The sequence below is a fragment of the Ovis aries genome, chromosome 15 (genome assembly GCF_016772045.2).
Source record: "Ovis aries strain OAR_USU_Benz2616 breed Rambouillet chromosome 15, ARS-UI_Ramb_v3.0, whole genome shotgun sequence".
Taxonomy (NCBI): Eukaryota; Metazoa; Chordata; class Mammalia; order Artiodactyla; family Bovidae; genus Ovis; species Ovis aries.
The window spans coordinates 54,695,469-54,717,290 of record NC_056068.1 but is presented as its reverse complement, the minus strand read 5'-3'; the positions used below and the strand labels follow the sequence as shown (position 1 = coordinate 54,717,290).

Below are 21,822 nucleotides of genomic sequence, written 5' to 3'. Positions count from 1 at the left end.
TTGGTCATTATTTTCAGGTATTCTTGTGTCTCTCTTCTGTTTCTCCAGGGTGCCAAAATACACATATATTAGACTGCTTAAAATTTTCTCAGTCCACTGATGCTCTTGTTCATTTTAAGATGTTTTCTTCTTACTCTCTGTGTTTCACTGGGGATAATTTCTATTATTGTCATTAAGCACCATAATCTTTCTTCTGAAATGCCTAATCTGCTGTTAACCCTACTCAACATATATCTCAGATATTATAATTTTCACCTCTAAACGTTTCATTTGCGTCTTTATATCTTCAATGTCTCCATCTAATATTTCAATACATATATGTAGTGATAATGACATTTTAAAATATTCTCCTCTGTTAGTTTTTACATCTGGGGTAAGCCTGTGTCTGTTTTATTTGATTTTTCTCATTGTAGGTTGTATTTTCCTGCTTATTTGCATTTCTGATCATCTTTATTCGATGCAAGTAATAGTGACTATTATCTTATTGAATGCTAGATATTTATTTTTATGAAGATTATTGAGCTTTGTTCTAGGATGCACTTAAATGGGTTTGAAACAGTTTGATCTTCTTGGGGTATTTAAGATGTGTTAGGTAGGACAAAAAACGGCAATTTGTCCAGCCAGGACTTATGATTCCCCACGACTGAGGCGAAACTCTTTTGAGCACTCTACCTGCAGCTTTGTGAAATAAGTAGCTTTCCAGTCTGCCTGGTGGGAACCAACTCTATTCCTGGCCCTGTGTGAGTGACAGCTACTACTTCCTCTAATCCTTCCAGGTGGATCTTTCCCCCGTCTTTGATAGTGTCGTCACACACACGCACCAATCAGCATTCAATAAAAGAAGCAGGAGGATATCATCCAGGACCCTGGGAGATGGTGTGACCTTACTAAGGAATTGGAATGCTCTCTCCATTATGACTAGAGGGAAGGCAAGCATGTGGGCCCAGATGTAAGTAGGTCCTTAGAAATAGTGGTTTGGAGAAGATTCTTAATCTGGGTTCCCCCAGCAGAGCACAAGACAAGGAATCACCACGTGTAAGTCCTTCATTCAGGAGGGGACCCCAGGAAACATTATTACAGGAGTCGGGGAGTGAGGCAGAGACGGGAAGGCAGCAAATTAAGGCAACATTACCAAGCCAGTTACCACTGTGGGTAACTGGGGCTTAACATGTGGAAGATGCTCTTAAGTTATCCCAAATTAAGAGGTGAGAGAGCTGGGTTATTTTTTCATATCCACTCCCATCATTCCCTGGTTAACTGGAGGGCTGTAAATTTCCCAGCATTTCGGCACCTGCATGGGGCAGAGGCAGGTCCCTGTGCCAGAGAAGCCCTTAGGTGAGCGGAGAGGCTGATGCCGGCCAGAGTCTGGCCAGCCGGCCCTGAAATGGAAAGGCTTTAAAGGAGCAATGCGTGAGGTGCCAACAGCATCTCAGTATACACTGCAGAGGGTCACTGCCACTTCTGAGTTCAGCATTTAGTCTATACAAGGTGAGGTCATCGTCTGAGGCAGAGATTTGAGAGGAGAAAAATGTCACTCTCAGTCGGGGTGTCCTAAGTGAGATGGCATGGGCCCGTGTGCTCCAGCTGTTGATAAGCCTTTGATTTTAATACAGGCATACACATGCGCGCACACACACCCATCTTCCCCAGTGCATCCCCACTGTGCTGAGGCTACGGGGCTGTGGAAGGCACACGGCGCAGGTGTGATGGGGGCAGCAAGAAACCACAAAAAGAGCATGAAACATGGAGATGTCAGGAACTGGTTTCCCAGCTGGGAAAATGGAGCTAACTTGCCTCTCAGGACTACTGTGAGAATGAAGGGAAACAGGGCCTGTGAGAGCACTCTGCGAACTCAGAGCACTATGTGCTCGCTGCCAGAGGCCATCAGGCGCTTGCAAGACGCCCTGGAGAAAGACTCACTGAAGATACGCTTCCCAAGAAAACCCACACACGGTTACAAGCAAACCTCCGGTAGGTCAACAAAAGTGTTGATATTGAAAGTGTGGTCTGTGGTCCAGCAGCCCTGGCATCACCCGAGAGCTTGTTTCAAATGCAGAACTCGGATGCCAGCCTAGAACTGAGTCCAAAGCTACTGACTCAAACTGCATTTTAACAAATCCTCACAGAGTTCAAATCCACAAAGCAGCAGGAGATTCACTGGTCCTGTGCTCAGGTCAGAGCCTGCCTCTGCCCTCCCCTGCCCCCACCGCCACTTACCCCTCTGACTCCTGGGGCAGTTTGGTTGCCTCCAGGTTAAATTTGGGGTTCTAGTCTGGATCTGCTCCAGGGAGAAGACTGAGCCTGACTTATGCCTCCTCTCACTCCTTTAGCAAGGCTGTGTACTCTCATTGCTGAGCTGGAAAATCATTATAACTATTGTGAAGAAACAAGAGATGGTAGGATCATGTTTGGGATGGTATGATAATATATTTCTGAAATTTATCTTCTGAAGAGGTTAAAATTAACAACAATAACTACAACAACAACAACAACAATGTCCTGTTGCTTAATTTATTTGAACTGTGGCAATCCGGAAAAGTCGTCAGTATGAAATGACTCATTCCCCGAGGTTCTGAATAAGATTCTAAAATCACCACCCATGGTTTTCCTGCACTTTGAAGTGCCAGAACAAATGACAGCAGAGGAGGGCACTGCGCTTGGAGTCCAGAGAGGCTGATGCACAAATATCTCACAACAATAACATCCTCATCCAAAAACAGCCTGCAATAAGGATGTTATTGCTGGGATTTGCTTGTGCATTTTAATGTTAATAAGCATTTGTGCACCTGTGAGCAAACCCCAGGACCAGAATGGTCCAATTTTTTTTTTACACAATCAACAAATTTGTTGATGCCTCATCCATGCCAGATCCTATTCTAGGGACACGAAGAAGAATTCAATTCTTAGAGCAAACTTTCATGGAGCAAAAACTGGAAGCCATAATGAAAATTCAGAAGAACTATAAAGGAGACAGATTCAACAGTAATGGGGGAAGAATTTGGGAAGTATCTCTGGAAGTGACCTTTGGGATGGAGGGTGAGAAGGCATTTTGGTCAAGAATCAGGGGTAAGTACAGTGTAGTAGGAAGGAATACAAGGCCCAGGAGGCAAAAGCGCTTGTCAGGTTTTTCCAGCTGGTTAACAACCAACGCTACGGAGAAAAACTGAAGATAAATAGCCCTTTAGATCATTTAAAAAACTATGGATAACTCCACAAGACCCTGACAGATTGCATTGTTGACCTCTGGGTGTGTAATAGCTTCCAGGGGCCCGCTCTGAGCTCACTGCTCCCTAGTCACCCCACATCCCAATTTCCCACCATCTTTGAGTTATCCCTATTCCATTCTCCTACTTTCTTGCCCATGGAAGATATCTACTCTCCTTCCAGCATCAGCTCTGGGGTTGCTAATGAATGAAACCATAAATTAGAAGAAAAGGAATTGATCTATTCTGGTTTGGGACAGCCTGAGGCTGAAGTACTTCTAGGAAATCCAGTTGGGGATGAGTCAAGGCAGTGGATTTTGGCTCTGGGAAGAAATAATATTATAGATATGGATTTGAGACTCAGCAGAAAATTGATGTAAATGTTATCTCCCCACCTACCCTCCTGTTCCTGAATTTACTTATGTTGTAATGGATGAACCCAACACCTCCACAAATCCCTTCTCTTCCCACTAGTCAAGAACAGTACATGAGCAATTCTCTTCTCTCCTGCATTATAAACTTTCTTCTGTCCATTGGATCAATCCCATCAGGAATCCCATTTTCTTAAGTTACAAAACAAAAAACAACAAACCTCTTGACTTCACATGCCTTTCTAGAAATTGCTCCTCTTTATAGCAACTCATTATCTTTATTCTCAGTTTTCAGTTTCCTCCTCACATTCTTCTCTAGCTTTTGTCCCTAACTCCACCACAACTGCTTGTCCCAAAGTCACCAATGACTTCACATGACTAGCTCTGTGAGTTCTCGTTTTGACTTAGCAGCTTTCTTTAGCTGTTTCCTAGATACTACCACCGCAAGTCTCCAGCTTCACCCCCCATCCTTCTGGTCATTTCTTCTGTCCCCTTTTCTGATTCTGCCTCATCTTCCTGACCCCTATGTGCTAGACTGCCCAGGGATCAGCCCTTGTACCTCTTTTTTTCCCCCTACCTATTTACAGGTATCTTGAATTTAATTTATGCTAAACGGAACCCTTGATACCCTCTTTCAAAATTTGATCTCCCCAAAGTCTTTCCTATTTAACGGCTATTCTACTCTTCCAAACTGCTCAGGACAAAATCTTGATGGTGATGGCAGATAAATGGTAGTCAACTCCAAGCTCCCATGGTCCCACAGAAACAATGAAAAATAAGCAGAAACTGTCAGAACCAATTTGTCAGACTCTGGAATATAGTCAAAGGTTTACAGCAATAACCAAATGATGAATCAAGCAAATGGCAACTTGAAAAGTATAGGATGGTTAGTAAGGGAGTGGGTGTGGGGCAAAGAAATAGGAGTTACTACATAACAGGTAACGAATTTCAGTTGGGGATGAGGAAAAAGTTCTGGAGACAGACAGTGGTAGTGGTTGTCCAACAATCTGAATGTACATAATGCCAATGAATTGTGTACTTAAAATGGCAAATTTTGTTCTGTATATTTTACCAGAATTTTAAAAAATGAAATAGAAAAAAAAAAGGAAAGCTTTATGGCATTTTACTAGCCTTCATCCCACTCTCTCCCTGACTTGGCTTAAAGATGTCAAGTTACCAGTGTAGGGGCCTGGTCCCTGGTTCTGGGAGGACAGCAAACCGTATTTGCAAATTATTGTGTACATCTGTTCTAAGCTGCCTCAGGGTTATTTGAAGGACCAAAGCAAGGCACTCATTGCTGTCTCACTTAAATAAAAACTCACTCTGACTCAGAGGGAGAGGGAGAGGGTGGGATGATTTGGGAGAATGGGAATTCTAACATGTAAACTATCATGTAAGAATTGAATCGCCAGTCCATGTCTGACATAGGGTGCAGCATGCTTGGGGCTGGTGCATGGGGATGACCCAGAGAGTTGTTGTGGGGAGGGAGGTGGGAGGGGGGGTCATGTTTGGGAACGCATGTAAGAATTAAAGATTTTAAAATTAAAAAAATATATATAATAAAAAAAAATAAATAAAAGCAAAAAAAAAAAAAAAAACCTCACTCTGGCTGAAAAAGCAGCAGACATTGCTTGAAAACATGGTATGGCTGAAAGACAACCTACACACACCTGAAGAACAAGATTTGGCTGAGATGTCAACCATCGATAAATCACCTAAGGACTGGGAAGACAGACTAGGGAGTCATTTGTTTTTGTTTTTTTGAAATTAGGGCATTCAAAAGCAGCTGTATATTAGGAGAAATTTAGAAAGCCATGCACATACTTAGGAAAAGGACTGAGGCCTCAAGCTTCACATTAGGATGGTCTCTAGGTTCAGTGGAAGTCTGGTTAAGTGTTGAAGGGCCACAGCACAAAGTCGGTCTGCAAATATAAGGAGGTATATATGTGTGTGTATATTTGCTTAGCTCCTAGGGTTCAAGGAAATTTCTGTCAAAACACTAGTTTAATACATGCTGAGGAATAGAGACTTCAGTGACCACACATGAAAAAGAAAAGTTTCTAGGGGTGGAAAAGAAGTTAGGAGAAGTCACTAGACAAGTGAACCACTATAGTCTTTAACAATCAAAATAAAAAACAAAAAATGCCAAACCAAACAAACAAAAATCCTTCAAATCCCGGGGGAAAGTGAAAATCTGATGTCTATAGAGTTGCTATATCTTAATATTCAGAGGTTCATTTTTCAACAAAAAAATCAAAGTATATAAATAAAGAGTAAAGTACAATCCATTCAGCAGTACAAAATCAATTAACTGAAAGTCACCCAGAAAACTCAGACATTGGACTTACTGCACAAAGCCTTTAAAATAACTGTCTTAAAAAAATAAATAAAAATAAATAAAATAAAATAACTGTCTTAAATATGCTCAAAGAGCTAAAGAATAACATGGAGAAAGAAAGAAAGGAAAGCAATGTCTAAACAAAGGAGAATAACAATAAATTATAAAAAGGAACCAAACAAAAATTCTGGAGATGAAATATATAATTATTAAAATGAAAACATCATGAAAAAGGTATAAACGTTCCTAAAAAATTAAAAATAAAACTATCATATGGTGCAGCAATTCCACTACTGGGTATATATCCAAAGGAAATAAAAAGAGTATCTCTAAAAGATATTTGTACTCCATGTTCATTCCAGCATTATTCTCAATAGCCAAGACATTTGTTCATCAACAAATGGATGGATAAAGAGTGTGTGTGTTGTATACATATACAGTCCAGTTCAGTTCAGTTGCTCAGTCGTGTCTGACTCTTTGTGACCCCATGAATAGCAGCACACCAGGCCTCCCTGTCCATCACCAACTCCCGGAGTCTATCCAAACCCATGTCCATTGAGTCGGTGATGCCATCCAACCATCTCATCCTCTGTTGTCTCCTGCCCTCAATCTTTCCCAGCATCAGGGTCTTTTCAAATGAGTCAGCTCTTCGCATCAGGTGGCCAAAGTATTGGAGTTTCAGCTTCAACATCAGTCCTTCCAATGAACACCCAGGAATGATCTCCTTTCCGTTCAGTTCAGTTCAGTTGCTCAGTCGTGTCCGACTCTTTGAGACCCCATGAATCGCAGCACGCCAGGCCTCCCTGTCTATCACCAACTCCTGGAGTTCACTCAGACTCACGTCCATCAAGTCCGTGATGCCATCCAGCCATCTCACCCTCTGTCGTCCCCTTCTCCTCCTGCCCTCAATCCCTCCCAGCATCAGAGTCTTTTCCAATGAGTCAACTCTTTACATCAAGTGGCCAAAGTATTGGAGTTTCAGCTTTAGCATCATTCCTTCCAAAGAAATCCCAGGGTTGATTTCCTTCAGAATGGACTGGTTGGATCTCCTTGCAGTCCAAGGGACTCTCAAGAGTCTTCTCCAACACCACAGTTCAAAAGCATCAATTCTTTGGCGTTCAGCTTTCTTCATAGTCCAACTCTCACAACCATACATGACCACTGGAAAAACCATAGCCTTGACTAGACGGACCTCTGTTGGCAAAGTAATTGTTGACTCATTGGAAAAGACTCTGATGCTGGGAGGGATTGAGGGCAGGAGGAGAAGGGGACGACAGAGGGTGAGATGGCTGGATGGCATCACGGACTTGATGGACGTGAGTCTGAGTGAACTCCAGGAGTTGGTGATAGACAGGGAGGCCTGGCGTGCTGCGATTCATGGGGTCTCAAAGAGTCGGACACGACTGAGCAACTGAACTGAACTGAACGGAAAGGAGATGTCTCTGCTTTTGAATATGCTATCTAGGTTGGTCATAACTTTTCTTCCAAGGAGTAAGCATCTTTTAATTTCATGGCTGCAGTCACCATCTGCAGTGATTTTGGAGCCCCCAAAATAAAAGTCTGACACTGTTTCCACTGTTTCCCCATCTATTTCCCATGAAGTGATGGGATCAGATACCATGATCTTCGTTTTCTGAATTTTGAGCTTTAAGTCAACTTTTTCACTCTCCACTTTCACTTTCATTAAGAGGCTTTTTAGTTCCTCTTCACTTCCTTCTATAAGGGTGATCTCCTTTAGGATGGACTAATTGGATCTCCTTGCAGTCCAAGGGACTCTCAAGTCTTCTCCAACACCACAGTTCAAAAGCATCAATTCTTCGGCACTCAGCTTTCTTTATAGTCCAACTCTCACATCCACACATGACTGCTGGAAAAACCACAGCCTTGACTAGATGGACCTTTGCTGACAAAGTAATGTCTCTGCTTTTTAATATGCTGTCTAGCTTGGTCACAACTTTCCTTCCAAGGAGTAAGCGTCTTCTAATTTCATGGCTGCAGTCACTATCTGCAGTGATTTTGGAGCCCAAAAAAATAAAGTGTGACACTGTTTCCACTGCTTCGCCATCTATTTCCCATGAAGTCACAGGACGGGATGCCATGATCCTAGTTTCCTGAATGTTGAGCTTTAAGCCAACTTCTTCACTCTCCTCTTTCATCAAGAGGCTCTTTAGTTCTTCTTCACTTTCTGCCATATCTGAGGTTATTGATATTTCTCCTGGCAATCTTGATTCCAGCTTGTGCTTCCTCCAGCCCAGTGATTCTCATGATGTACTCTGCATAAAAGTTAAACAAGCAGGGTGACAATATACAGCCTTGACGTACTCCTTTTCTTATTTGGAACCAGTCTATTGTTCCATGGCCAGTTCTAACTGTTGTTTCCTGACCTGCATATATGTTTCTAAAGAGGCAGGTCAGGTGGTCTGGTATTCCTAGGTCTTTCAGAATTTTCCACAGTTTATTGTGATCCACACAGTCAAAGGCTTTGGCATAATCAATAAAGTGGAAATAGATGCTTTTCTGGAACTCTCTTGTATACATATACAATGGAATATTATTCAGCTTTTAAAAAGAATAAAACTCATTTTCAACAACATGTATGAATCTGGAAGATGTTAAGTGAAATAAGCAAGGAACAGAAAGACAACTATTGCATGATCTCACATATATGTGTAATCTAAAAAAGTAGAACTTATAAAAGCAGAGAGTAGAATGGTGGTTGCCAGGGGCTGGGAAAATGGGAGATATGTTGGTAAGTTCTTAAACTTCACTGGAAGGGTTCAACAGCAAATTTGAAAATGCAGAAGATGGAATCAGTGAATTTGAAGATAAAACAACTGATACTATCCAGTTTGAGGAACAGAAAGAGAAAAGAATGAAGAAAAATGAATAGAGTCTAAAAGACCTATGGAACACCAGCAAACAGATCAATATATGCATTATGGAAATCCCAGAAGAAGACAGAGAGGAAAGGGCAGAACAAATATTTGAATAGAAAATAACTGAAAATTTCCCCAAGTTTGATGATGAAGACATGAATCTACATATTCAAGTTCAGTAAACTTCAAGTAGAATAAACTTACAGACCCATATTAAGACACTTCATAATCAAACTCTCAAAAGACAAAGAAACAATTCTAAAAGAAGCAAGCGGGCAGCAATTTATCATGTACAAGGGCTCTACAATAAGACCAACAGCCAATCTTTCACCAGAAGCCATGGAGTCTAGAAGGAAGTGGGATGACATATTTAAAAGTGCTAAAGGAAAAAAAAAATCAAGAATTCAATATCTGGCAAAACTTTCAAAAATAAGGGAGAAATTAAGACATTTCCAAATGAGGGACTTAGTACCAATAGATCTTCCCTAAAAGAAATGCTAAAACCCTTCAGGTTGAGACAAAGGGCCACTGGATACTAACTTGAAGACATATGAAGAAATAAAGATACCAATAACTACATAGGCAAATGAATATAAGGGCAGAGTTTTGTATGCTATCAAAATTATCAATTCAAATTAGATTGCTGTAATTTTAAGATATTCCATGTAATTCCCATGGTAACCACAAAGGAAATATCTAAATATCTAAAAAATATACATAAAAGAATTGAGAAAGGAGTCAGAACATTTCACTACAAATAATCAACTGAACACAAATGAAGACTGTAATGGATGAAATGGAGGATAAAAAGGGTATAAGACATTTGGAAAACAAATACCAAATGGCATAAGTAAATAGTTTCTTCTTAATAATTACATGAAAGTAAATGGATTTAACTCTCCTTTCAAAAAGACTGGGACTAAATTTTAAAATATCCACTCTGCTATCCACAAGAGACTCACTTTAGATCTAAAGGTAAAATAGAATATAAGTGAAAGGATAGAAATATATATTCCATGAAAATGGTAGCCAAAAGACAGCTAAGGTGACTATACTACTATCAGAAAAAAATAAGACTTTAAGTAAAAACTGTTAAGAGACAAAGAGGCACAATATACAATGATAAAAGGGTTGATTCATCAAGCTGCTGCTGCTGCTAAGTCGTGTCAGTCATGTCCGACTCTGTGCGACCCCATAAACGGCAGCCCACCAGGCTCTTCCGCCCCTGGGATTCTCCAGGCAAGAATACTGGAGTGGGTTGCCATGTCCTTCTCCAATGCATGAAAGTGAAAAGTGAAAGGGAAGTTGCTCAGTCATATCCGACTCTTCATGACCCCATGGACTGTGTAGCCTACCAAACGCCTCTGTCCATGCAAAACAATTATAAGGATATATGCATCAAACAGAGCTCCAGAATACATGAGACAAATATTAATAAAAACCAAAGGGAGAAATCATTCCACAATAATAGAGATTTGTGGAGACTTCAGTTCACCACTTTCATCAATCATGGATAGAATATCTATGGTAGAATGAAGAAAAAAATAAAAGAAGTAAAACTGGGACTTCCCTGGTGGTCTAATGGTTAAGAATTTGCCTGCCAATACAGGGGACATGGGTTTGATCCCTTGTCTGGGAAGATTACATGTCATGGGGCAACTAAGCTCGCGCACCACAACTACTGAGCCTGTGCTATAGAGCCAAAGAATCACAACTACTGAGCCTGTGTGCTCCACAAGAGAAGCCACCACAATGAGAAAGACACATATCACTACTAAAGTAGCCCCCACTCCTTGCATCTAGAGAAAGTCTGTATGAAGCAACAAAGATCCAGTGCAGCCAAAAGTAAATTATTTTAAAAATAAGTAAAACTGAAAATTCACAAATACGTGGAAATTAAACCACATTTTAAAATAACCAATGGTTGAGGAAATAACAAGAGAAACTAGAAAATGCCTGAGATGAATGGGAAAAAAAAAAATCCCAACATACTAAAATACATGGAATATAGCAGAAGTAATGCATCTGGTAAATTTATAGCTGTAAATGCCTACATTAAAAATGAAGGTCTCAAAATCAATAACCTAACTTTACATCTTGGGGAACTAGAAAAAGAAGAAAAGCTAAGACCAAAGCTAGCAAAAGAAATTAAATAATAAAGAACAGAATGGAGATAAACAGAGAATAGAAAAAACAACAGAATCAATGAAGTCAAATCATTTATTGGAAGAGATCTACAAAACTGGCAACACTTAAAGTTTGAGCATGCTCTGGGAGTTGGTGATGGACAGGGAAGCCTGGCGTGCTGAAGCCCATGGGGTCACAAAGAGTCAGAGATGACTGAGCTGAACTGAACTGACCCCCTCCCGAAAAGATGTCTATAAGGAAGATTCACATGCTACAAACAGTTCACTAATGATAAATGATTAGTAAACACACGTTTCTCCCAAAATGCTAGAAGAACCTAGCAGTGGGGTGGGATGAATTCTCCTTGAAGAGATCTGGGCAGTCTTAGCAAAGGAGGTGAAAGTCAAGCTGGGCTTTGAGGAATGAGTGAGACTTTCTAACAGCATAAACTGTGTGTGTGGTGGGGTACACAGGCAGCAGACCAGGGTAGTGAAATGAAGGATGAATCCAGAAACCTAAGCTGAAGCTATGGCTAAAAACCTTGAATACCAGATTCCGCAGTGCTGGGGAACCACTGTAGATGTTAGAGAAAAAGGACATGAAAAGATGAGACTGGCATCAAAAAAGAAATGTTAAATGTTCTTATGTTCCAATGAACCAACGTAACTCCAAATATTTTATAGAAGTATTAATTCATTTTACTGGCTCTAATGGCTTAAAACTTTTTAATGACTTCTCATTGTTCTTATAAAACATATTCAAACTTTTATAACAAGCTGTAAGATCCATATAGTTTGGTCTCTATTTTCCACTCCCACTGTACTCACTGCGCTTGCTCTCCAAACTGCTGCCACACTGGCCTAGAAGTCCCCTCCCACCACAAGGGTTTTGTATCTGCTATCCATCTACCGGACAGCTGCTGCCCTCCTCTTTGCCTAGCTCAGTCCTTTTCCTTCAGATTACAGGTTACAGTCTTTCCTGAAGGAAAACTCCCCAACCTCCCCATTCATATGCTATCATGGCACTTTCTGTCACAGCATTGAACACTGAATAGATCTAGGTGTGATCTTTGATGAACATTATCTCCTTTGCTATGCTGAAGCTCCATGAGGACAAGGGCTTCTCCCCCAGCTGACAACTGTGTCCCTGATGTCTATGCAAAGCAAGTATACAGTAACTACTGATTTTTTTGGAAGAGAAAGAAAAAGTCAGAAAGAACCACTTTGGAGGAATTTTGCTCACCTATCAGTTTTTTAAAAGTAGGAATTATAATTCATTCCATCTTCTGCTGTTTTAAGTCCCTTAGAGCTTGTCCAAACTGACATGGCTTGTCAGGAATCAAACTCAGGCTAGCTTTAAAAAAAAAAAAAAAGTATATGTAAGTAAGGAAGAGAGAAAAAGGCAAGAGTGGGCCTTCTCACAAGTACAATTGTACGGTGTTTCTTTTTTCTCTCTCTCTCTCTATATATACAGGTCATCAAACCTCACTTACATAAAGGCTTATAAACCTTCAAGCAGAGGCAAAAGACTGTTTCTCACTGTCCTTTCTTGGAAAGGCTTTGCCCATATGGTGCTTTCTCACTCTACTTCCTCTTATCAGGAGTTTGTGACACATAATTAAACTGAGTTGAGCACCTCTGAGTGAAGGCATGTTAGGCTGGCACGATGATCACCTTAAAGACCAACGCCAAGTTCCTCTGACCTTCCAAAGATCAGTCCTGTGTCTGGTGGCACAAATATACTTTTCTATGGAAAGTAGCAACTCATGGTTCAGCATGATGCCTACTAGCATTTAACCTGTGAGGACAGGCTCATCACCTGTCTCTGAGCCCTCAGTTTTTTAAGTGGTAGTGGTACAAATACTAGACTTAAAAAATAGATCACCAAACTTAAAAGGCTTACAAAATAGAGCACAACTGTGCCTGGCATTTTCACATAAACAATTTCATTTGATCTTCACAATAATTCTACGGGATCAGAATTATGGAAAATGTGACTTCCTCAAGTTCATATGACGAATAAACAGAGGAGCCTAGAACTCAAAACCTAACTACTATTTCCTTTGCACCATCCCAGGTGCTACTGAAGTCTCCTATCACAGCAGTGTATTGAAATGTATTCAAAAGCATTTTCAACTATAAAGCTCTATACATTTTTAAGGATGTTAAGTAATTTGCTACATTAGAGATGAAGAACAAGAACCTGATTAAGATTTTAAGGGTGATGAATTAATTTCCAGAAAACCTACTTTTAAGAGTAGTAATATTTCTGTACTTCAAAAGTTCTCAATTTAAATAATAAAATAGAAAATGATTTAATTAAGAAACAGGCAAAGAACATTTCTCCACAGATGTATGAATGGCCGATAAACACATGAAAAAATACTCATCACTAGCCATCAAGGAAATATGTATCAGGACCCTTCATATGTTAGCATAACTACAATGAAAATTACAGCCAGTGTTGGCCAAGACACAGAGAAATTGGAGATCTCCAACACTGCTGGCAAGAATATAAAATGTGCAGTCACTGTAGAAAAGAGTTTGACAGTTCTTCAAACTGTTAAAAATACTTACCACATGACCCAGACATTGCACTCCTAGATATCTACCCAAGAGAATTGAAAACTTATGTAAAACGTGTACACAAATGTTCATAATAGCATCATTCATAAGAGCCTCAAAGCAGAAACAACACAAATGCCCATCAATTGATGGATGGACAAAATGTGGTATATCCACACAGTGGACTATTACTGAGCCATAAAAAGGAATGGGGCACTGATTCACGCTGCAACATGAATGAACCTTGAAAACACTACATTAAGTGAAAGAGGTCAGTCATAAAAGACCACATATTACATGGTTCCATTTATATGAAATGTCCAGAACAGATAAATCCATAGGGACAGAAATGATTAGAGGATACCCAGGGCCAGGGTGGTGGTGGTTTCAGGCATACAAGGTTTCTTTGAGGGGTTATACAAATGCTCTAAAATTGACTGTAGTGATGACTGCCCAACTCTAAATACACTAAAAAACCACTGAACTGTAATACTTTAAATGGGTGAATGGTATGATGTGAAGTAATCTCAGTAAAACTGCTCATTTTTTTAAAGTTCTGTAATTTCACCATAAACTGCAACTGCTAGTATGAAGCATTTATCAAAGTTTCCTTTAAACCAAACAGATTTTTCTTATCACTGCTTATAACAGTTGTTAGGGTTTTATTCATTTTGTAGCATTTGCATTGTAATCTTGGAATATCTTTCACATGGGTGATGTAAACTTACATTTATGAACTTAAACATATGAAACAGTAAAAGATTTAAGGCTAAGATTTTCAGTTAAAGGATGCCTAGAGATCCATGAATGGCATTACCATCCACCCACTAAATTAAGAAACCTAAGAGCCACTCTTGTTTCTTCTTTCCTTTAGCCTTCATATCCATTTCATCAGCCAGTAACCCTGCTTGTCAACTCCACAAGGGAAGGATTTTCTGTTTATTCACTATGGTACATACCTGGTGCTTTAGCCTAGCATCTAGCACACACAGAAGATGTTTAATTAATATTTGTCAAATAAATTGAAATTCATGCTGTCCTTGAGATTAACAGTTTTTAAAAGAAAAAAAATTAAATCCCTCATTTGATAATTTGTTAAAATATATACTAATTTTTAAAAATGCAGACTATGGAAATTTCATCTGCCATTTTAGTTGCTGAAACATATTAAGGCTAAATTCTCAAAGGGACACAGGTATGCTATGGTGCCGGAATATGCAGAAGTAGAACATAATGACTTTATTCAAGTTTGCTGTTACCTGATCCATGAATACTTAAAAGATATTTTATTTCATAAAAACTTACATCTGTAAGTAATGGACTGACCGTTAACAGAGGGCTTAACCTGGAACACATAGGTAGGCTTAGAGGCCCATGAACCTCTAAAAATTGCAAAACCTAACATGTATATTGGCATGTGAGAGTTTTCACTTTTTGGTGAGAGTTCAAAGTGTCATCAGATTTTCAAAGAAGTCTATAACCCAAAAGGTTAAAAAAATTACTTAACTAGAAACAGTCACAAAGTCTTTTAAACAGGAATTTGTACAATAAAATAATACCCAACAGCTCCATCTATGGGTATAAGTCATTATCATGTAGCAGAAATAACGACAAGTACAACAAATCAGTGCATCTGTGAATGCCTGTGTTTAAATCTTCAGTGTCACTCTAGTGGGAATTTATTAACTATAGGATCACAGTTGGTTTTTTTTTTTTTCCAGATATAGATGTAAAAATTAGGAGACCATTGATGAATTCTACTTTACAGTACTTCAGCACCAAAAAATTGGGCAGTTATGCTGATATATGTATATACAGTTCAACATTTGTCAGTCTTAAAATGCTTATAGTGAAATCTATATAAAACCGTTAAAAACTTTTCTATTTACATTTTTTAAAAAAATGAAAAGTATAGTTTCCTTTGCCACAACTTGTCAAAACTGACTCACCCATTCCCACCCTCTTACCCTTCACTCTACTTGTGACAGACAGTGATCACAAGACCCATACATATTGCTTAAACAAATCATGTCCTAAAAAGGTAGAATGCTTAAAAACATTACATTTAGAACTGTAAATGAACTTTTTATACATTTCAAAGGGGGTTAAACAAAGGTATGTAAAAGTTATTTTCAAAGTTTCAGTCCAACATGAATGTGCAATTTCAGTGTTAAGATAGCATCATATGAATAATTTGTTTTCCTGAACATAACTGAACATTTCCTTTGGACTAGAAAATATTTTTCCTCTGTTTCACAATGAAACATTTTCTCATAAGTTTTCTTAAAGGAGAAAGGGGGAGGGGGTGGGAGGTGGAAAGGGTAGACACTCCTGGGTTACAGGAAATTTGTCAGAAGGAATATGGCCTGCTTTGAAATGTTTACATTTAAATAAATAGAAAGCAAGTGTGCTGCCTAGAGCACAAAGGAAGGACAACGCAATAAATTAGCATACAACTGGTGAGAATGTACAAACCACCCAAAAAAGCTTTTCCCACTGGTTAGGGACCTGATTTCCACCATCTAACAAGGATTCTTTAATGCCAGTATCAAAGAACTAGTTATTTTATAAAATATGAACTGAGGAGATGTAAAATGTTAACCAATTCAGCACTTGGAGGGATTTGCAAAAACATACAAGATTTAAAAAAAAAACCACTGTTCCTGACACACTGTTTCAAAATACAAGCTATTCACATTCTCCTTTTTTGATGGTGTTTGCTCAGTAGAAACCAGTTGAGGAACATTCACAGGAAAAGACTCTTTCCACTGCAAGACAAACTTTTCCTTTAGCCATGGTCCAACAGAGAAAGAATATCAGGTCTTATGTCACCGTAGATGTGCATCTTTTTCCTTTTTCTAAAAAAAAGTACATTCCCCTGTGAGTTTTATCTTGTTTTAAAATGCTACTCCTGCAGCAATTCTTGTTGAAACACTGCTGTTTCAGGGTCCACAGTCTAAGCATGGGCAAAGTGCTCTCTTTAGACATCAAAATACAAGGGCTTCCCTGGACACTTGGTAACCAAGTAGGTTTTAAAGTGCACTCCTGTGTCCAAACACTAGGATCGCTCAGCAGAACTCTGAGAGGGGCTGGGTTCAGTTCCATCCTCTGTGCTACTGTCTATGTCCTGCTCCATGGCCGTCTCATCATCATCCAACTGCTGACTGGTGAAATTGTTCAGTTCAAGAAGCCCGCTGGGCTCTACAACCACGTTGGAGCTGGAGTGGCAAGGAATAGCATACTGGGGAATGGCCTGGAAGAGAAGACAGGAAAGAAGCTTCATGGTTAAAAAAAAAAAAAAGGTAACAGAAGGATGTCCTCAACAATAACAAGGAAGGAAATAAGGAAACTGACATTAACTGGACAACTACTAGATGCCAGGCACTATGCTAGATGCTTAATACTATTCCCATTTTACAAATGAGGAAACTAAGATAGTAAGTGACTTAATCACGGTCACACAGTTGGTCAGCTTTAATGCTAGGATGCCAGGATTCAAATCCAAGTCCTCTACAACGCAAAGTGATCTCTCCACTCCTTGATGGTGCCTCTTCTAACAAAGGAGGCTGAAGTCCATGCCTAATTCAAGAGACAAACTCTGAGGATATTTTTATTTGGTCATTAAGCAAATTTTAAATGTAAATGCATCAGATTTTGCTTCTGCAAGATGAATGATTAATCCACTGATACCACAATATTTCTAAGCCCTTTGGTAGTTCAAAGGTGAACTTATTTGTTTGGGTCACATTATAATAATCTTTATTGAAAATAAGGCTAGAGAGGACAAACAGTCTTTTAAACAATAAAAGTACCAAAAGATAAACATGTATTAGGCCATACTGCCTTGTCAGATTCTTTTTTTCTCAACTTTATTATATACCTTCTTAAAAGGCATATCAGTTCATATCATATATACCCTTACTTAAAATTCTACAGTTGTTTCCTATTGTTCTTGCTATAAATCAAAAACCTTACTATGTCTCCAGCCTTATGCCAAACTCACTTGTGCCACAGGGTGTGTGCACTAGTTCTTCCCCTCTTTCTGGAATATCCTTCCTCTAAATCTTTACATGGCTGGTTCCATTCTTATCATCTGCATCTTAGCTCAAATGCTTCAAGTAAAAGGCTTTGAGAAGCCTTCCTTCTATGAAGGGGAACCAGAGTACTGGGTCGATCCCACCCCTAACCCCTATTATGTTCTGTACATTTGCTTTATTGATTTATCATCTCTTTATTTTCTTCTCATCCTTAGAATGTAAGATCCAAGACAGTTTGAACCAGAGCACAGATCCTGACTATCTTTTTCACTGCTAGATACCCACACCTTTGAACAGGGTCTGGCACACATTGAAACTGAAAGTCACTCAGTCATGTCTGACTCTGTGACCCCAAGGACTATATAGTCCATGGAATTCTCTGCGCCAGAATACTGGAGTAGGTAGCCTTTCCTTTCTCGAGGGGATCTTCCCAACCCAGGGATTGAACTCAGGTCTCCTGCATTGCCAACGGATTCTTAACTTTCCCAATGAATGATGTATCTTTAACATAAAGAACCCAGGAGCAAAGTTGAATACCAGCATTTTGAAAATATACCTAATCAAAACAACCTTCCACTGAGGAGAGATGCAAATTTAGTTTTAACACTCTCAAGAAAATAGTGTAAAATGCCTAGGCATTGATTCTGAAGTGGTAAAGTTTTTTGTCTTCCCTCACGCTCCTGCCCTTGTTCCATGCAGCTGATCACTGTGAAAAAGTCGCTGGTGGGGTGAGAATTTTAGTTCAGCTCTAGCTGTGACTTGCTGTGGACCTCTGAATAAGTCACTTCCCTTCTTAAGCTTTAGTTTAATTTTGTGTAAAATAAGATAATTAGAAAAGATATGCTTTAAATATCCCTACAGATCTGAATTCTATGAATTCTATATACATACAGACTCCTTTAAAACAGAAGATACATTCATCTTGTATACTCCTCTATCCTTACACCTAGCACAGTGCCTGGAACACAGAGGTCAAATAATCCATGTGGAATGAATGAATGAATAAAAGAAATATGGATTATCTGTCTACAAGGTACTTAATATTAAACATGCTGAATTTTTACAGAACACTTTTCAAGAAATCAAGGAACTTCTGCAGACTTCCTTCACTCAAGTCAGTAGGTATTTTACTGAATGAGTAAAAATCAATACTTTGGGTCAAAGCTAAGCATAACTACTGAGACCTGAAAATAAATGTTCCAACAATCTGTTAGTGATGATTATAACAACAAGAGCTATCCTTATTGAGTATTACTCTATATAGGACACTTAACCAGATATTTACTCAATCCTCAAAACAACTCTTTGAGCTGTTATTGTTTTCCCGTCATCACAGGAATAGAGGTTAACTGTTGCTCAAAGCCACAAAGTAGGTAAGGATTATGGGATTCAAATCTAGATATTTCTGACTCCAAAAGCTTGGTCCTTAATGCTGCTCTTCCCTCTGACACAGTGACACATCAACCCAGCACATAGTAAATGCTAAAAATTAGCTCAGTAATCTTGCAAAGAACCTACTCATTAGCTATCATCTTTGATACAGGAAGCAAATTACATTTTAACCCCTGTTCATGAAGTATAGAAAATAATTTCCATATAAGCTATTCAAAATAATTTTCAATTTAGCAAGTATACAAATTTAAAGAACTTAAACTGCCAGGGGCCACAGTAAATTTTAGTAAAAATAGGAATAGCTATCATATATTGGGCAATCACTACAAGCCAGGTACTGTGCTAAGTGCTTCATCTCAATTTTATATAATCCTTATGTCAACCACGTAAAGTAGGCATTCCTTATTCCCATTTTACTGATGAGGAAACTAAGGCACAGTGAGGTTAAGTAGTCTTGCCCAAAGTCACACAGTGAATAGCAAAGCCACGAAACCTCCTTTTCCACCAAACCCTACCTCTTCAGTGGAGAAGGGCATGGCAACCCTCTCCAGTATTCTTGCCTGGAGAATCCCATGGACAGAGGAGACTGGTGCAGTCCATAGGGTCGCAAAGAGTCAGACACGACTGAAGCGACTTAGCAGGCAATGCTACCTCTTCAGGGGGAAAAAACACGTAACAAATCCATTTGGTCAACGATTATTTAGTTCACTATTTGTTTTGACAGGAACAAAATGTTTGAATAATTCAATGGCCAGATCTATTTGCGTTTAAGCATTTCCCCTATACTAAGATAAATCCTATCTGGGTTAATATCAGTCAACTTGCATTCTTTCATGGCTTAGGATCACAGGAAAGGCAAAATTTACTACAGAATAGTCTAACTCACACAATATAGTACAATAAATACTACCATTCATAGTAAATACTAGATTATCCGCATTTCAATAAATCCAAATTCTCAATTAACTAAAATGTGCTGCTCTGATACCTTCTAAGCAAAAAATGACAAATGTCAAGAAAAAAGCCTGAAACCTTGCAAGGAGAGAAGGAAATAAAACACAACTTCTAAAAGCTAGTCTGGACCCAGTAACTCTTCAGTTTGGATTATATATGATAACAGATGAATTATAGAATGAAGGGAATGTGAGGCATAGGAAAATCTACTGTCAATAATGTCATGTTCACTAGCCTGTACTTACCAAGGCAGGAGAGTAACCATAATAAGATTTTTCAATAATATAATGATTGAAATAAAAAGCAAAGCTTTACGGTTAATCCCAAGTTAGTTATAAAATTAAATTACTAAGAAACATTCTTTTACAACATGGTTCTCTAGACATTTCAGTTAATTAAGGTTTTATAGTGCTGAAAACCATAAATTTGGATCAAGATCAAGAACTGTGTTTCTACAAGGGTCTCTGAAATTAACTTGAAATAGGAGTACAATCCAGTTATATCCCAGGAGTACAAACTACTTATACTCTAGGCAAAGGCTGAGAAGCCCAAAATTTGACCTGGAAAGTTGCTGATTTTGTAGGTTGACTGCTGAGTCAACACTGGCAAGTGTGGCTTGCATCTATGAATCAAGCGGACACAGGGGCTCAGGGCCCTTGACTGTCTCTAAGGTGTACTGCTGTGATAATATCTATCAATTTTCTAGGACTCTGTTTCAGAAAATAATTATAAACTTGTATATTTGTAATAGGTAATAAATCAAATTTGATAATCTCTTTGCCATTTTGGCTTGACTCTTCCTGTGACATCCCAAAACACACCAAACCCACAACCCTCAAGACACCCAAGATTTCTTGTGTTCCTTCTGATTCTTACCTGGATGATAATTTCTGCTGGGCTCTCTTCAGCTTTCTTTTGGCCTACATTCTGAATACGCATGAACTGGCCTGTCGCAGGCACTCCTGGTGCATCGATTTTCCTTGTCGTTAGGGGAGGGCCAACAGCAGATGGACTTGAACAGGACTCTCTACATTTCTGTTGCTGGGGAGTGGAATTCGCCATCCCTGCCACCACCACATGGGTGGAGGGTAATGATCCTGCTTCACCAGTGAGCACACTAGTGGCAAGAGCCTTCTTTGGGGGATCCACTACCAAATGCTCTACATTTGTATCAATCTGAGCTTCCATCAAAGACATTTTCAAAATGTCTGACACTGCTGTCTTCTCAGAGGCCTGAATGGGAGATATGCTTGTAACTGGTGATGTCAACTTAGGCACAGAACTGCCACCAGTTATCTTTGTAACTGTGGGAGGCTGGCGCCCCTCAAAAGTTATCTTTGTAACAGAGGATCCTTGGGTTATAATTGGCTGCTCCACCTGAAAACAAATTGGGGTTGTGTGTGTTACAGCTACATATCTTTGAGAAAACCTATCAAACACCCCAGACAATAATGGCAAAAGAAACATTTGTGCTGTATACTAGGAAGATATTTTGAAGCTTGGTGTTTCAATAAGAGGGCTGATGGGAAAGTATCTGGTTACCTTTAAGAAACCTAGCGAAAGAGGAGGGGTCAAAAGAACCTTTGTTTAGCCAGCCAAGGTTCATAGCAGTAAAGGAAAAAAAGTCACAGCAGCCTTGTTTTCCTTGGGATTTACATCCCCACACAGTACACCTTAAACCCATCTCAAATCATTTCATATAATCTTCAGCTTTTTAAAATAAAAGTAGGGTTTTTTCAATCTTTTGCTTCAAAATACATTCATACAAACATATTCTATATATATATATATGTATTTATAACACACACATATACATATACATCACTCCAAAGCCACTAATTTTCCCTAATATAATTTTTCTTTTCAATATTCACAGATAATTCCTCTGAAATCTAGAAGATAAATTCATTAACCAAATGGTGGTGGTGTAAACTACAAATGAAGACGGTCAATGAAGCTC

The 21,822-nt window shown here is 39.1% G+C and overlaps 1 protein-coding gene across 50 annotated transcripts in view; it reads right to left on the bottom strand.

The window, feature by feature from the left end:
- Nucleotides 1-14,124: 14,124 nt before the first annotated feature.
- EMSY (EMSY transcriptional repressor, BRCA2 interacting) overlaps nt 14,125-21,822 on the bottom strand; it is an 81,249-nt gene continuing 73,551 nt past the window's right edge. For 39 of the 50 annotated variants that reach the window (XM_012096082.5, XM_004016337.6, XM_012096086.5 and 36 more), the window contains 2 exons: nt 20,739-21,239; nt 14,125-16,732 (listed from right to left, as the gene is read on the bottom strand). In XM_012096082.5, the coding sequence (XP_011951472.2) occupies nt 16,538-16,732; nt 20,739-21,239 (696 nt within the window). In that variant the 3' untranslated portion in view covers nt 14,125-16,537. The remainder of the gene's footprint in view (nt 16,733-20,738; nt 21,240-21,822) is intronic. The other 11 variants (XM_012096092.5, XM_060399484.1, XM_060399490.1 and 8 more) reach the window with 1 other exon arrangement.